The following is a 17,398-nucleotide window of genomic DNA, read 5'->3' on the forward strand; positions in this document are numbered from 1 at the left end:
AGCACCCGAGGACTGTGGATGATAGCGCGTGGCATCTGGGTGGCACGTGGTCCTGTAGCACCCGAGGACTGTGGATGATAGCGCGTGGCATCTGGGTGGCACGTGGTCCTGTAGCACTCGAGGACTGTGGATGATAGTGCGTGGCATCTGGGTGGCACGTGGTCCTGTAGCACCCGAGGACTGTGGATGATAGCGCGTGATGTCTGGTGTGGCGAAGCATCCTGCAGTACCTGAGAAACGAAGATGGTGGCACCTGGTGTCTGCCTCTCCTCCTCAGTGTCTGTCTGACCTATTCTCTGACCAGTGTATGTTCTGTTGAACAGAACAGATAGGGATATAGGTGAGACACAATATTGAGCTTGACTTTGCTGGGTGCTGAGCGTCTGTGGTCTTTGGAGACGTGAGCAGTGAGCACATGACTTGTAAAACACACCCTGCTTTTCACCTTGCATTTGGAAGTGAGATCCTTCCCAGAGCAGAGCCCAGCTTCCCACCGAGCACCAGCCTCTCTTATTTGGCTGAGGTCTCTGCTGGCAGGGCTTGGTGCTGAAGGTACCAGTGGAGAGGTCGATCTCACATCACATGCAGCTGCTATTACCTAGGAAGATGGCAGAGTTGTTATTTTATAAACACTACACAAGAGCCGAAGAGAAGATAGTGATCTGTGAAGTGTGTCTTCCCTCCGGCAGGATCCACGTGGGCACAGAGCTGCGTCTGTGGCTGTGTGCTGAAGGAAAGTCTCAGGCTATGTGGGAGAGCGTGCAGACAGGGGAGGGGCATTTCTTGGAGCGTGGAAGCCCACGGCGAGGGCTTCAGTGGCCGCCCTTGGTGCACAGGGTAGTGTTGGGATGGCCCCAAAGGCTAACCACAGAAGCGGGGGTCATCTCTGTGACCTTGAGATGTGCAGGGAGGCCTGGTGTGGCCAGGGCGGCTAACACAGCCCTGGGCCTGGCTGCTGACTGCTGGGGGAAGTGTCCTGTAAATAGATTCCTTGGCCTAGAACAGTTCTCCTTTTTGGACACATGCCATCATTTTTTTTGGAGTTAGACAATCTGGCATTTTTCCAACTGGTGGGTTACCTTGTCTGTGGGCCCTTTTCCAAGGAATTAAAAGATTGGAGAAACGGCAACCTCCAGAGAATTTAGGAACACTGCCTAGCTGGCTGCCTTTCTAGAATATTCTACCGCTTGATTAATAAAGGCTGATGCATCTCTTTTCCACTTAGTATCATCTACTAACTACCTACTGTGTGCCAGACTCAAGGTGAGGTAATGAGGCCAGGGCAGCTCTGGCCTTTAGAAACTCAAACTTACTGACAAAGGAGGATATGTAAGCAGTAAATTAAAATGAAATTCCAATTCAGGGAGAAAGGAACGAAAAGAAAATCATTGAAATGTAAGAAGGAGGCAGCAGCATGTTGAACTTGGAGGTGGACAGACTCTCCACGCCACATCTTGGTCATTGACTGGCTCTGTGCCTCATTTTCCTCCCCTGAAATATGTAAAAATTCCTACCTGGCTGGTTTGGTAGGAAGGTTAGAAATTAGTAGTAGAGAAATAGCTTTAACTGTGGGATTTGCCTGTTACCATACCTGGTTTCTTGTATTTGCTCAAAACCTGGTAGGTGTTTTTATCAAGCTCATTAATAATGTAACATTATGCAGAGGGAAAGAACAAAAATCATCGGGTTTGCCTCCCCTGCTCCAGCGAGTCCCCCCTGTGGGATCTCTCTTGGAGGAATAGCTCCAGGATAGGATGTGTCCATCAAACTCAGGAACCTCCCTTCTTCTGGGGCAGTATTCAAAAGGCATCACTCATACACGAGCTCTTATTTCTCATAATTAAAACATAATCATCACAAAACTAATAAACACTCACGTAGGGACTGTCTGAGTTTGTTTGGGCGACTGAAATAGAATCCCGTCAACTGGGTGGCTGAGGAACAGCTGGAATCTTATTTCTCACCGTTCTGAAGGCTGAGGAGTCTGAGGTCGAGGCTCCTGCACGTCTGGCATCGGGGATTTGCTGTCACTTCACAGGTGGGGTCTTCTTGCCGTGCAGAGCGGGAGGGGTCTCTCTGCTGCACCCTGGATGAGGATGCTAATACCCTCAGGAGGGTCCACCTTTGAGACTAACCGCCTCTCGAAGGCCCCACCTCCTGATGCCACCAACTCAGTGGTCAGCATTTCAACACAGGAATTTTTGGAAGACACAGATATTCAGACCATAGTAGGTCCTCTGTTCATTCTCTGAGCCAGCCCCAGGGATTGGGACTGAGAGTGCCGGGGCATCCCGAAACCTGTTTCCACACATGAAAAGCTCCCAGGTGTGACCTACTCACCTGGCAGGTTTGAGAGTGACAGCTCTAGGTAATCTGGCCCCTTCTCTCCCCCTAGTCTGGGCGTCCTGACTTTCTGGTTAAACTGCATTGCCAGCCACATCCTGGAGAGCCAGCTCCTCTCTCCTGGCCATTTCAGTTTGGGGTGTGCTGCCATTTCGTGGAATCGCCTGGTGCTGTTCTCCTGGAGTGACTCTTCTCATCCCGATGCCTCAGAATTCAGGCTCTTTTTAGAGCTGAATGTCCTCTACTTGACTGTCTTGCCTGTAAACAGAGATCTCATTTTAAAACTCTTCTCCCTGCCAAGCAGTGAGCATAACCATCCTAGGAGAATTTCTGGCCTCTGGGATACTTTTATAGACTGGGAACTTCATTAACTCTGCCAAGAGCCTCTTCAGCTGAGGACACAAACTGTACTCTGTACTTCCTTTAACTTCTCACTTACCCCAATCTTGCTTGCAAAATGCAGAGTCTCGGGATCCCTCCCTTTGGCTCCTCTCCTGAGGAAGCCCACTCTTTCTTCCTTCCCGTGGGATGCGTCCAGCCCTTCATGGAGCAGTTTTTTGCTGCTTTGTAGAAGGAATTATTTTTCCAGAGGTAGGAGAAAGTTTTATGTCCTTCCTTGCCACTTTATATTTAGATCATAATCCTCTCCTAAGACTTCATTACCCCTCGGTGGCAGGGATTCTGGTCTGTTTTGTTAACATCTCTTACTTCCCATCCCTGAACCCCATAGTCAGTGCTCAGTAAATATTTGTCAAATGAAGAAAAATATTGGCTAAATGAATGGATTTTAAATTTATGGAGTTAAATTCATGGAATCATCGAGTGTTAGGGTTGAATGTGACAATGAAGGTTCCCCCATGTCTAGTTTACCTTTAAAATAAAATTCACTTTCGAGAGCACACTGCGGGAGACTGATGGACTTTTGGATCACACTCTGGAGTTTCTCTATTCAATCCCAGTGTTCTTAGACTAATATTTTTAAGGTTGATGGAAAATGAGAACCTTCCAGGATGAGAAATGATTTTTATAGTTTCTTATACCTAGGCTTCTGCCTGACTTGTGATGTAATAGAATAATTAGAAATTGAAATCAGGGGTGGTGCTTGTGGCTCAGTGATTTGGGCGCCGGCCCCATATACTGAGGGTGGCGGGTTCAAACCCAGCCCTGGCCAAACTGCAACCAAAAAATAGCCGGGCGCTGTGGCGGGCGCCTGTAGTCCCAGCTGCTCGGGAGGCTGAGGCAGGAGAATCGCTGAAGCCCAAGAGCTAGAGGTTGCTGTGAGTCCTGTGACATCATGGCACTCTACTGAAGGCAGTAAAGTGAGACTCTGTCTCTACAAACATAAATAAATAAAAAAGAAATTGAAATCAGAAGGTTGAGGAGAAATATTAAACTGCTAAGGAAAACTTGAGAAAGATGCAATTACTTTGTGCTGTTTTGCAGCAGTGTTTTGTGGGTATGTTTCTTTCTCCCCTGCCTCTCCCAAGTGTCTTCCGATTGCACAAATAGATACTGCAAAGCTGAACCTGTACTTTTTAATTAGAATCTGCAGCTTGGGTCCTTGGTCCTTGCTTGGCAGGCGTAACTTTCTGGCAGTGGAAAATTCCTTTCCTGTGCTGTGTGGGCTCTGTGGTGCAGATTTAAGCCATCTCACAGGGCCTGACAGAGGCTTAGTAAGGCCCAGGTGTTTCCCTGCAGTGATGCAATGGGGTCAGATCCAAGCCGGAGGATGCCTGGTATGCTTTTCCAGGTGATGCTCCCTCAACAGCAGATGCCTGAATAGCAGCTTTTCCAGGTGATGCTTCCTGAACAGCAGATGGCAGGTCTTTCCTGCGGTAGGCTTTCTTATTTTAAAAAATAGAATTAGTATACACTTCCCTAAAACAATTTAAAAAATAAATTTCACTGGAATCAAAGTACAGAATGATTAATCATTATCTTTCCTTTTTTTTTTTTTTTCTTTCGTGGTGGAGGCGGAGTTGTTCAGCCACCAGGCTATCTGCATTTGACTTTGAGATTTTCCCTAGACTTTAGCCTTTGCCACTGGTTGCCCTGGAAAGATAGGTAAAGGGCTGTTGGCCCAGCTGCCTGTCAGAGGGGACAGACTATCGGCATTTTGTAAGTTCTGCCTCCTGAGCCTCCATTGGTAGTTCAGCTTTGCAAGAGCCTTCGTAAGATGAACAGTTTGAACAAAGCTCACCAGCCACAGTCTGGAGGATTGGTAGGAAGGCATGTACATTTGTACTGAAAATTCATATTGGTTTTAAGCAGAAGAATCCATGTTTAATGCAACTTAGTCAGGAAATGGGCAGTCTCAACCTGGCCCTTTAACAAGCTGATCTGTTCCACATGGCCGGAGTTTCACCCATGAAGCTGGTCGCAGGGGTTCTCATATCACCCCCCAGCCTTCCCAGTGGAGCAGATTTCCCAGATCTTATTCTGCCTCTTGATCGAGGCCTTGTACCCATATCTCAGATTGAGTGTTTGTTTTCTGAACATGGCCCTTGGCTTTTCTCCACACCTAAGCTTGTGTTGCCCCTGGTCACCCCAGGCCACACTGTGGTCCGACCTGGATGAGCTGTCCAGCACGGGCAGCATCCACTTACTGTCCAGCACGGGCAGCATCCACTTACGTCTTGGGAGGACACTGGGGTGGGCGTGCTGGCCCGGCTGGGGAGGAAAGGGAGTGTGTGGGAGGGTGGCTTCACACCAGGCTGCAGTTGACCTGAGGGCTGAGGGGGAGCAGAGCCTGCAAACTGAGAGGGGCCACGCAGGAGGCAGGAAGGGAGCAGTTTAGGCCGTGTCCCCTGAGCTGGCGTCTGTCCAGGAAATCTGTGCGTGTGTCCCTGAAGCCCTGTAAAGGTGTCCACGTAGATGAGCAGACAAAGCTCTCAAATGACTATACTGAGACAAGTAAGCTAATTTTACAACTATTTTTTAAGAAATTATTTTTAATTGCCGTAAAACATAGCGAACATAAAAGTTACCATCTAAACCATTTTTAATGGCACAATTTAGAGACATTAAGAATATTCACCTCGTTTGGCAGCCATCACCACCATTCATCTACAGAATTCTTTGCATCTTCCAGAAGTGAAACTCTATCCCTATAAACAACTCCCCTGCGTGGCTCCTGGCTGCCACCTTTCCACTTCTGTCTGAGAATTTGACTGCTCTGGGGAACTAATGTAAGGGGCATCATACAGTGTTTGTCCTTTTGAGACCAGCTTATTTCACTCAACGTAATGTCCTCAAGGTCCATCCATGTGGTCGCAGGTCTCAGAATCTCCTTCTTTTTTATGGCTGAACAGTACTCCCTGGGTTTGCGTGTATCCTCCACGTTTTCTTTATCCATTCACCTATGGAGGGACGACGCTTGGGCTGTTTCCACCTTTGGGTTATTATGAAGAGTGCTGCTATGAACCAGGATATGCAATTGTCTCTTCAACTCCCTGCTTTTAATTTTTGGTGGTATATACCTGTATTTACTTTAGTAAATAAATAGAACAAAAAAAAAAAGACTACGTTTTATTTCTCTTGTCTACTTTTTGGAAGTTATTTCATAATTGAGTATTAATAAGCTCAAATTTGCCATTGCAGCATTTCCATGTGAACACGGGGACTTAACTGATTTCCACTCCTCTCCTCTTTGAAGTGGACCAGAAACACTGACCACTGCTAATTAACAGAAATGTTTTCTGTAGTGGAATCCCATTCCCTAGACAACCTCTGCTCTCAGATTCAAGTATGTTTTCCAAAATGTAAATACTCATTTCTGACTTAAAGCTTTTCAAGCTACTGCTGTAACATAACGAGTTTAAAAGCACAGAAACGAAGTAGGACACTTGATTTTTAACTGTCTAAAAGCTGCACTGGGAGCGGAAAGGGGCTGAAGGGTAAAAGGCAGATGTGGGCATTATCCCTTTGTGAGGGTGATGTCAGTCCTATGTGATCACTGTTTAAAACTATTGTTACCCATTCTTTTTACACTTATCCAAAACAACCAAATATTAACAAAGGTTTAGGACAAGATGAGTGGCGTCTAGTGATCTACCCTGCTGAGCACATTAATCCGTGGCCTACCGTGCTGTGCGTCACTTGTGTGATTCTCACCCCACAATGGGCAAAGGGGCCAGCGGTTCCTAGGGTCACTCTAATTAGCCAACAGGGCCAGGCATTCTGGGGCAAGGTTCTCAAGAGTCCCCAGATTCTCTAGTGCTTTTCAGTTCCCCTCCTGATAACCTTGGCCCTAATCGTAGCCGGCCCTGGGAGAGCAGGGAAGGGAAGAAGTATGGGCTTAGGGAGGTGGGGGTTTGCTTCCACTGAAGGATGGCAGAGCTGCCCACACCCAACCAGCTCAGGCTGTTCTGAGCACCACCTGCATGTTCCGGAGTCATCGTCACCGGGGGTTTCCACAGGTTTGCCACCCAGCACTGACACACCCAGAATCCTACCGGCTTGCCATCCCTGTCTGGTAAAATTAAACAAACTCCTGCCAAGTGCAGAAGTAGGATGGCCAGGGCAGAGTGATTTAACGGGGAAGTGAGACCTAGCAGGCATGAAAGGCAAGCGTGCAGCCCCTGAGGAACACACACGAGAACTTGGAGAAAGTATGTCAGATGTTTGCTTTCACAATTTGAAAGAGCCCCATGATCTCCCATTGACTCAGATGCCCGGGCAGCCGTCTCCGTGTGCCCTGGGCCTGTGTGCAGACAGGAGCGGGGCTCACACACCTGCATTCCTTTGGAAGCAGAATTGTTTCTGGTTTTAGAGTTTTGGCATCGTACGAGTTCTTTCTCCTTCCACAAGGAGAGATGAGGCTTTTGCGACTCATTTCTAGAATACGGATTTTCTTCATCCATTGTTAACCCTTGTATGTTCAAGGAAGCAATGAGTGAGGGTTGCTCACAGCCCGAAGAGGCCAGTCAGCGTCCTCCATTGGGGACCAGGAAGAAGCCTGCGGTCCGGCAGGGCTGGGATGGAGCTCAGGGTCCACTCGAAGGTCTCTGGGGTGTAGGAACAGGGGGCAGCTCCTCTGTGCTCCTGCCTCCACTCACCTACCCTGCTCGGTGGCTGGAGAACCACACACACTCCTTACCCCCCGCTTGTAGATGGGCCTGATCATAACTCAGTTTTTGGTTGCGCTGAGTCTTAAGTAGCTACCAGTACATAATCAAAAGGGGCAGTACTTTTTTGGAAAGAATGTGTCTATCTAAACGTAGCTTTAAGGAGAGCAGAGCACAAGTTTTATGGCAGCAGAGAACGGATGGTCTACATATTTTGTATTATGTAAACTGTTTAGCAGGATCCTGTTGTGGGCTGTTCTCAGAGGAGGGTCTGGGTGGAGTTCCAGAATAACTGGAGAAAATGCCCCAGCCCTCAAGGAACTGGGGTTAAATATGCACACAGCCTTCCAGGAGGCACAGTCTGCGTTTGTGTTAGGAAAAGGAAAAGCCTCCCAAGAAAAATAAGATAGCACCTATAAATACGAAGCAGGGAACAAGTTGGCCTGGCATGAGCAAATGGGGACGGTCCCCCATTGCAATTTTGGTTTTGTCCGTGTTGTACCCGGGATATGTGTTTGCTTTGTCCAGTTTCATGTCACCAGCCGACCCTTGAACATGCTTTGTGTGGTGACCTCCCCTGTGCGGATTGTGGGTCCTGACATTTGGGGGCTCACGAACCCACGTGGGCACAAGCCACTGCCCGTATGTGTAGGCACCATGCTTTTCAGATGTATATGTATTCATAATGAAAAATAAACACATACATTCTTATACACCATTAATAAATCCATCATCTTCTTGATGTATTTTTTCAATTAATAGAGGAAGGAAATATTAATTACTATTCTCTGCATAAGTTTGTTGAAGGGAGGATGCCATTTTTGACAAAGGTGGGGAAAATAAGTTCCTCTCGTAAACACTGAGAAGTCAGGAGTTGACCTCATTTAGATCCTGATGCTAGATATTGGAGTATTTATGTACATATGTTGGACAGACTAATTCTAGGGTTTTTATTTTCTGCCTCAAATCCTACGTGTCTATAGGAACTGTTAAAGTGTTGATTTCATTTTTTTAAAGAAAAATGACATTTGGAAGTTTCATTCATATTTTTATTTGGAGTTGTGGTTAGGTGGTTTGCTTTTATGTTTACCAAATATCTTTAAATATGAATAATAATAGAGAAAAATATTCTTTTTTTTTTGTGGTTTTTGGCCGGGGCTGGGTTTGAACCCGCCACCTCTGGCATATGGGACTGGCGCCCTACTCCTTGAGCCACAGGCGCTGCCCATAGAGAAAAATATTCTAACAGCTAATACCTGATTTTGTTTTTCTCCTTAACTTGTGTCCAAACTCTATATCCTAAAAACGAAATACATGTGACGAGGATTCATGAGGCCCGAGTCTAGAAGATGAATCGGTGTGCAAAAAGATATTTCAATGGAAGGTTAAGTTATATTTGTACAATGTTTTAATTGGTTAGAAGTTAACAGCAATCTCCTACCAAGTGAACATGGCCTACGTTTAAAATGCTGTTGCAGCAGCCTGGCCTTCTGTTCTTTTGCAGATAGAAATATGTGAGAACTTTGACGTTTGTGGATAGTAGGGACTTTTCACGTTAAGTAGTGTCTATTTTTTTTCTTTTCACGTACTGAATCTACTCTTACTTAATAATACACCTCTCCCGCACCCCACAGCCATTTATTACTTAGCAGGGTGTACCATCTGTATAGCGATGGGAGAGAAGGGGGTGTGCAGAAGTCAGGAAGCACGGCGGATGCTTCCTCCACAGGTAGCGCAACTAGCGTGTCTTCAAGGCGCCAAAGTCATTGATTGAAATAATTTGATGACACCAATGTCGTCTTTACTCTCTAAGTCACGTAAAGACAACAGTAGATGGCGCTGTAAACCAAACAGTAGGTGTTGAGGCCCCAAGTCCAGTCCTTCCCAGTGACCAGTCTCTCTCTCCTCCTGGCCTTTTCCTGGTCAGCGAAGTCCAGTCTTTCCCAATGTCCAGTCTCTCCTCCTGGCCTTTTCCTGGTCAGCGAAGTCCAGTCCTTCCCAGTGACCAGTCTCTCTCTCCTCCTGGCCTTTTCCTGGTCAGCACACCTATCTTAGTTTATGGACACATTCACTTGTCATGATTTATGAGCCGAATGCAAATTTATTTCCCTGAATTTATATCTATTTTAGAACTAAACTGGCCTTTCTCTGCCAGTGACGGTGAAACCAGATGACATGTGAGTTTGAGATCAGATGAACCACTCAGATATTTGGGACAAAGTCAATGTCCAGTTTTGGATTAGGCTATTTAAGGAAGGAAAATAACTATTAATAACTTGATTGACAGTCATGTTGTTTGACCTATATTTGTGCAGTAAATATATTCTTTTTATAAATCCTCATAAAGTGAAATTTTTATATATAAAATCGTTTGTCCTTTCCCTTTCAGTATTGCTTCTAGAGGGGCAGCAGCTTCCTGGTGTCAGGTCAGCACTGGACAGATGCTTAATCTGAACATTCATGTCTAGAAGCATTTGTTTACCCGAGTCTCTTAGTCACTCTACACAGCAGAAAGCCTTTCACAAATGGGTGATTATTGATCCTCTTGGATTCACGGGACTTAAAAGGAATTTAGCAGTCGACCACATGCATGACGAGTCCCTGAGAGGGACTGGCTGACGGGGTGCAAGCCATATGGGGTGTTCACAAGCACTGAATGAGATTTCTGTAGTACCTCAGTGTAGTAATTAAAAAAAAAACAAAACACTTGGTGTAGAATATGAAGAAGTGTCTTTTTTAGAGTCAGCGGTTTAAAATCCCTGTTTAGAAGGTTCAACAGTTGGTTCCTAACTCTTGAGAATTTAGGGAAGTTTAAATAAAGTCAGATAGTCCTAAATGGTTTTATTATCTAAACAGATGAAATGCTGATGGACTCCCACAAGGAAGGGTAGTTTCTAGAGTAAGGCATTTTAAATCCTTTAAATTACAATGGTTCTCACCCTTCCTAATGCTGTGGTCCTTTAATACAGTTCCTATGGGTCACGACCCACAGGTTGAGAACTGCTGCTTTAGAAAGTTGAGAACTGGGCGGGGCCTGTGGCTCAGTGAGCAGGGTGCCGGCCCCATATACCGAGGGTGGCGGGTTCAAACCCGGCCCCGACTGAATTGCAACAAAAAAAAATAGCCGGGCGTTGTGGCGGGCGCCTGTAGTCCCAGCTACTCGGGAGGCTGAGGCAGGAGAATCGCCTAAGCGCAGGAGTTGGAGGTTGCTGTGAGCTGTGTGACGCCACGGCACTCTACCGAGGGCAATAAAGTGAAACTCTGTCTCTACAAAAAAAAAAAGAAAGTTGAAAACTGCTGTTTTAGAAAGCTGCTTTAGAAAGTTTCATTTTTCCTCTAATGCAGCGGTTCTCAACTTGTGGGTCGTGACCCACAGGAACCGTGTTAAAGGGTCGCGGCATTAGGAGGGTTGAGAACCACTGGTCTAATGGCTGTGGGAATGTTTGAAACATCCAGATACAGTGTTTGCTTTCAATTCATGAAAATTATGACCTACTAAGTGAATGTTATCAGATTAACCTGGCCTTGTCTAAAAGATTCATGATTAAATGTATTAAAGTAGAAAGTAGTTGTACAAATAATCTGTGTCAGAGGCGAGTAAAGCATTTTGAGGATATGCCTTGTGTTTATTGTTTGACATCCAGTTTACCTTATGTTTACTTGGAGTAATGACAGAATTGCTTTGCATTTGACCTTACTGCAGTGGGGTGAGCCAAGAATAAGCTGGCTGACCAAGGGAAGACACAGGACAGAAAGGACAGGAGGTCTGTTCATCTTGGGGGTGATTATTTCTGAGTTTCTGACAGCCTTTAAGCTGGGAAACAACTGCATGTGGACTCTGTGTGCCTCGCAATGCATGTGGGAAAAAAGAATGAAGATGTTTTATTTTCTCAGAAGAGGTCTGAGAGTGAGAACTGTCCTCTGGCTGGACTTCTAAAGCAGGGTGAATGCCTGGGCACAGGTCTGCAGAGCGCTCAGCTGGCGTGCAGGGCATCAGGGCTGACCCCCCCATCACGGGAGGCCAACTACAGAATTACAGCAAGCTGTGTCTCCCCCCAATATTGAGTCTTAAATGGCCCATTAAAGAAACATTGAGCTGTTAATATGGTGAGTTAAGAGCACATGTGTACTTAATTGGTGTACAGACCTTTAATTAAACATCTATTCCCCAACAGCTAAATATGAGCGTAGGAAGTCAGTGGGTTCAAGATGCATGCTTTTCCTGAAGCCCTAGATTTGGGGACTGTAGTTAGCTTACACTTTTCCTTAAGATAAAAGGTCCAGGGTCTCAGTATTTACAGAACTACAAGCTCTTGTTCGGCGGCCAGCTCTGTCTGTACAGAAACTTGCCACGACTTTTCTGTGGCTTCACCCTGAGGGATGAGGCTGTTCCTAGGGCCACAGCCTTCTGTGGACAGGGTGGCAGGATTGTGGGTGTGGGCCCCTCCAAGGGCCATCCCACCCTTCCAGGTACACAGTTTGCTGACACTGGATGTTCTCCCTGGTAATAAATTAATTATTGATTATATGGTAATTATTAATGATCAGTTCAGCACTTTTGTGCTTTTAATATCTGGCCACAGGATTAATATTTAACCACTCACATCGAGCTCTGCAGCATCTCTCTTCCTCCCTTCTGCCCTCCCACCCTCACAGGCTGGGCCCCCTTGCTGTGTCCTCGGTGCTTACCTGGCACTGGGCTCCCCTGGCCAGGATCTCTGGATCCGTCCAACTCCTGGTCTCCCTCAGGCACGTCACCTGGTGCTAGCCCTGTGCTTCCCACCCTGTCGCACTTCTGTCCCCCTTGCTGTCACTTGCCTTTGGCCTCTGTTCTTCATTCCAACAGAGACCACACTGCTCAGGCCTCCTGGCCCACTGCCTCCCAAATGTCTCCTCCCCTCCACTCTGCCTGTCTGTCTTCCTGGTGATCTTGGGCGTAGTCTGCCCCAAACCCACGGCATGCTACTCTCACTGTCCCCCTTCAGAGGGTAAAGACCAAGCACGGGGTGGGCGTGTTCTGCGGCTTTTCTGCCCTGCCTGAATCCTTCCCTCCTGCCCCCACGCTCCCTGCTACCTCCCTCCTCCCTCCTGATGCACAGGCGCTGACCAGCAGGGGCACTGCCCCTCTGTGCCCTCTGTGCCCCTGGCTGCCAGGCCCCCCTCAAGCCGGTCTGTGTTGTCATTTTGTTTCATTGTCTTGTTATGTTCTTTATCCTGGAGAGACAAGGAAAGCCAAAGCAAGGGCCACCTGAGACATTTTGTGGGCAGCAAAAGAGACAGGAAGGGCAGAGTATCCTGAGAGTTTTCCAGGAGCTCATTTACTGAGCACACACCAGGGAGGGCAGATGAGTGGCTGCAAAACTTGTTCCCAAATTTCGGGTTCACTCTTCACTGCTCATGTGATCTTGAACAGGTCACTTCATTCCTCCAGGCCTGTTTCCCCAGCTTTTAACCCAGGTCAACAGTGATCACTTTATATTATTTTCTAAGGAATAGATGGACTAGGGCTTAATGAATAACACACTCCTGTATGCCAGGCTCCATTATAAAGCTGATAATAACTAGCATAATCCTCACAATTGCCCATGCAGGGAACTCTGTTGTTAACCCCATGTTAGACATGAGAAACTGAAAAATAGAAACCCCAAGTCCTGGGCCCCAGGAGCAGGACTGGGGTGGCGCATTCTCCGGCATCCACTCTGCTGTACCTCCTTCCAGCCAGACCCGGAGCCTTTGGTAGGAAGAGGGTCTTGCTGGCTGTGACCCTGATCTCCTTTGTGTTAAGTGGGTGTTATTCTGGGGGCAAATGAGAAGTGAATTACGGAGCCTCAGGTGTGATTTACCACGTTGTTTAAAAGGTGAGAGATCTGAAAACACAGAGAAAAAGGAGTCATTATTATTAAAATATATTGGATTACAAATACAGAGCCAATTCAAAGAAGCTTAAGCACAACAATAACAAAATTATTACAGGGATGTGGGAGTGTTGCACAGAACTTCCCAGAATGGGAACACAGCTATCTTAGTACACCTGCCTGGCTGTCCTGGCTCCCTGTCCCCTCCCCGCCTCTGTGCGTGCCAGGCTACATCCCTGGGTGTCAGTGTTAGCGTCCTCCAGAGCAGTGGTTCTTAACCTTCCTAGTGCCGCGACCCTTTAATACAATTCCTGTGGGTCGCAACCCACAGGTTGAGAACTGCTGCTCTAGAGAGACAGAGCCAGTGAACAGGATGCATATATAGCAATACTCACTTATTTTAGGAATTGGCTCATGAGATCGTAGAGGCTGGCAAGTCTAAAATGTGCAGGGCAGGCTGGCCGGCTGAAGACCCAGGGGAGAGTTGCAGTTGAATTTGGGAGGCAGAACTCCCATCTTCCTTTGGGAGGTCAGTCTTTCTCTGTCCAGGTCCTGGGACTGATGGGATGAGACCTGCCCACACTAGGGAGGATGGTCAGCTTTATGCAAAGTCTGCTGGTTTAAATTTTACTTGCTTCTAAAAAAAATACCTTCACAGCAACATCTGTTGAGGTGGTTAGGTAAAGCCTGGGTACCTGGCCCAGCCAGGTCGGCTCGTAGATTCCCCCTCGAAGTCTCTGCCTGCACGTCCCTCACGGTGTGTTTTCTGCTGTTCTCTCTGGCTTGCTCCCTGTGGCACTGCTACTCCCCTCACTGTATCTGTCTGATGCCTTCCCAGTGAAGACAGGCTTCCTTTGGCTCTCTGGACAGTCGGGGAAGCGGGTGGGCTCCTGGACGTGCTGTAGCAGCTGCTGCACAGTGACTCTCTCTGCCACGACATGGGCTGCCATTTAGCCTTATGGGGGCAGGGCTGGTGTCACTGTTGGGTGCTGCTCTGTTCCTGTCTCTTTGTTTTACTTCTAGAGTCTCAGGGAAGGGGGAGTCTTAATCACAGAAGATGCCTATGGTCCAGCTGGCAAAATCCGGGCCAGTAGACACGTTCTGTGGCTGTGGCCGTGTGCAGCCACATGATGGTGCGCAGAGACAAAGAGCATAGACAGGAGCTGAGCAGGTGCTCCTTAGAGACAAGCGGAAATGCCATGGGACTATAGTTACCCAGTTGCCTCTGGGGTATTAGTCACTGCTGATTAAACATAAGACACGTGCATCCCTGCGGACTTTCATATGTTCTCACTTAGGTTGCTCTGCCCTTCCATATTTGAACAACATTGTTGGGTTACGGAGGCTGACCACCAACATGTACGTGTGCCCTTGATCCCACGCCTTGGCTAAACCTTCTTCTTTCCTCTCACTTTTTCATATCCAGAGGATGATGTGGACCTGGAAGCGTTGGTGAATGACATGAATGCGTCCCTGGAGAGCCTGTACTCAGCCTGCAGCATGCAGTCAGACACAGTGCCCCTCCTGCAGAACGGCCAGCACCCCCGCAGCCAGCCACGGACCCCCAGCACTCGGCCCCTGCAGCCACAGGTGTCCCCGAGGCAGAGAGTGCAGCGCTCCCAGCCTGTGCACATCCTCGCCGTCAGGTGGGCCCAGGATCTGAGCCTCTTAAGAGCCAGAGCTGTCAGCAGACATAGAACACTGCTCTCTCTGGATTAAATAGTGCTGGGAGGGGACAGTGTGGGCCGTGCGCAGTTAGGAGGAAGATAAATCCCTTTTATGGGGTGATGGCTACGGTGAGTATGCAACGTGTTCTGTCCCAGTTCAGCTCCAGTCTGTCCACTGAGCGCCCGGGTGGGCCAGGATCTGTGCTAGGAGGAGGGGCCTTAGGAAAGCCGTCAAAGGAAAGATGCTTGGGACAGAATGAAGGAATGTCCGTGCGGTCAGCTGAGTGCCCAGGTCCTGGACACTGAGTAGGGTATGGAGACCAGCAGCAACCTTGTCTCCTGGGGTTTGTCAGAGCCACACTTCACCATGTTCCCAGCGTACTTAGTAGGAGACATGTCTTCTCTGTGGGAACAGGGAGGCTGCGACAAGAAACTTGGCTGGGGACATTGGGGAGCTTGCTTGGTGGTGGCAAATCTCTGAGCTGGATGTCCAGGGTTTAGCAGGAGCTCAGAGAGGTAAAGGGAGGTTTCCCGAGCAGAGGAACCGATGCAGAGGTGGCAGCAGGTCCTGGAGGGATTTACAAGACGGGAAGGTTTTGGGCAGGTGAGTGAGGAGACTGAGCTGGGATTTTGGCAACATCCTTCTGGCTGCCTGTGTCGGAAGGCAGCAAGGTGGGCAGAGTGCTGCCCATTTGGAGCCACCAGGCTGGAGGGGATGGTGCTGACCAGGACAAAGAAGGAAGTGAGGTGGGCTCTGGGCACACTGCAGAGGAAGAACAGCCGGGTTTTATCTACTGTGAACTTGGGAGGGAGGGCAATGAGGTATGGAACCCACGTGGAGGGCAACTCGGACTTTGCCTCACGTGCCTGAAAGGAGGTGTCCAGAGAATGCATCAGGCAGTCGTGAGGAAGGGGAAACTGTTGAGAGCACCTTGACTGACTTTGTGAAGTCAAGCTGAGACCTGGGGCAGCTGGCAAGGACCTGTTGCTCTGGCTACCCCAGGCTATGTGGGGATGGGTGAGGGCCACCAGAGACCACACCTGCCATGTCAGGCCTTCTCAGGGACACTCACGTGGTCTCTGCTGGGGTTCTCCCCTTCCCTCACCAGCCTCTGTCCAGCTGAGCTTCTGCCACACTTTTCTTATCACTGCATCTTCTGAAGAGCTCCAGTCTTTGTTTCTTTCCTGGTCTGACACCTTGAGTCTTCTGCAGCCCAGACAATCGCCTCATGGGCTGCTCCTTCTTAGGGACCCAAGCCTGGGGCCTGTGGTCAGCTGCCTCTCAGGCTTCCTGCTTTTTGTCATGTTTGTTCACCAGCATTGGCTTGGCCCCTCTTCCAGTGTGTGTCCACTTTTTGCTGTCCAGAGAATAGCCCTGGAGGGAGAACTGTCTCAGAACCTATCTCGGGCCCCGAAGAGGGATGTCTGGAGGGAGAACTCTTTTTCTCCTGTGAGCTCCCACCAGTTCTCGGTTGCCATCCACGGTGGTCTGGAGGGGCCTTAGGACAACATAGTTGCTGCTAATTGGTGAAGGTGTCCCAGGGCGGGTTGGTGGAGGCCAGTGGTGGCAGAAAGCCTGGCTCCCTGCCAGAGTCATTGCCCAGGACCCCGGAGCCTCGAGTTGAGAGGCTCAGCCCGTGTGCCTGGGGTGCCTGTGCACAGTCAGGCAGCAGAACTGCCCCTGCAGGTGCCAGGTGCAATTCTTGGGCCCAGCCTCTCCCCTGATGCTCTTTCTGATAAATAGTTGTTTCTTACCTCCAGGTGAATTTAAAAATGTGGACAGCTCTGTAGAATCACCAAGAGATGCACTTTGTGAAGTGAGGAGTGTGTCGAACCCTTGCCATGTGCAGACTGCTTAGCGCCTCCTTTATTAATGAGTGTTGGGCCAATCAAAGCCTTGTCTTAGGTTCCCTTGAGGGAACCAAAGCTCAGCGGTTGGTAACTAGGCCCACACCTGGTGAGCGGAGAGCAGGCTGAAGGCCCCGGCTGAGGGTGGTAGCAGGTGCCGGGAAGGGCCAAGGAGCACGGTACCACGCAGAGGGAGTCCCTGTGACTGCCGTGCCCCGTCAGGGAGCAGTTGAAGGCAGGTGGCACAGAACAGAAGCTTGGAGAAGGCTGAGAAGGCCTCACAGATGGCTTGACAGTGTTGCTCATTTTTGAAGGAAGAGGGGCCCAGGTGAGAAGAGAGGAGACCACAGGTGTGTTCTAACCTGGACAGACACAGGTGGGCGAAGGCCTGGAAAGCTGCAGCCACCTCCTGTGCTGTTCTTGCCACCATCCCCGATACCCCTAGATCTCAGCACCCCCTTCACCATCATTTTCCTTTTGGGATTGTGGGGAATGTAACTGCTTCTTGTGGGCCTCTTTACAAGGGATTTTTTCATCTTTGTGTAATGCCCCATAGTTTCACTTTAGGCAATGTGTGTTACTACTGTGACGTCAACGTGGTACTTTTTAAAATGCCCAA

At 48.6% G+C, this 17,398-nt stretch overlaps 1 protein-coding gene across 6 annotated transcripts in view; it reads left to right on the forward strand.

The window, feature by feature from the left end:
* The window catches only part of GRB10 (growth factor receptor bound protein 10), a 211,601-nt gene that overhangs the window by 124,834 nt on the left and 69,369 nt on the right, over positions 1-17,398 (forward strand). For all 6 annotated transcript variants that reach the window (XM_053608790.1, XM_053608785.1, XM_053608788.1 and 3 more), the window contains one exon: positions 14,691-14,910. In XM_053608790.1, coding sequence (XP_053464765.1) covers positions 14,726-14,910 — 185 coding nt within the window. In that variant the 5' untranslated portion in view covers positions 14,691-14,725. The remainder of the gene's footprint in view (positions 1-14,690; positions 14,911-17,398) is intronic.

Source organism: Nycticebus coucang, chromosome 11, assembly GCF_027406575.1.
Source record: "Nycticebus coucang isolate mNycCou1 chromosome 11, mNycCou1.pri, whole genome shotgun sequence".
Classification (NCBI taxonomy): Eukaryota; Metazoa; Chordata; class Mammalia; order Primates; family Lorisidae; genus Nycticebus; species Nycticebus coucang.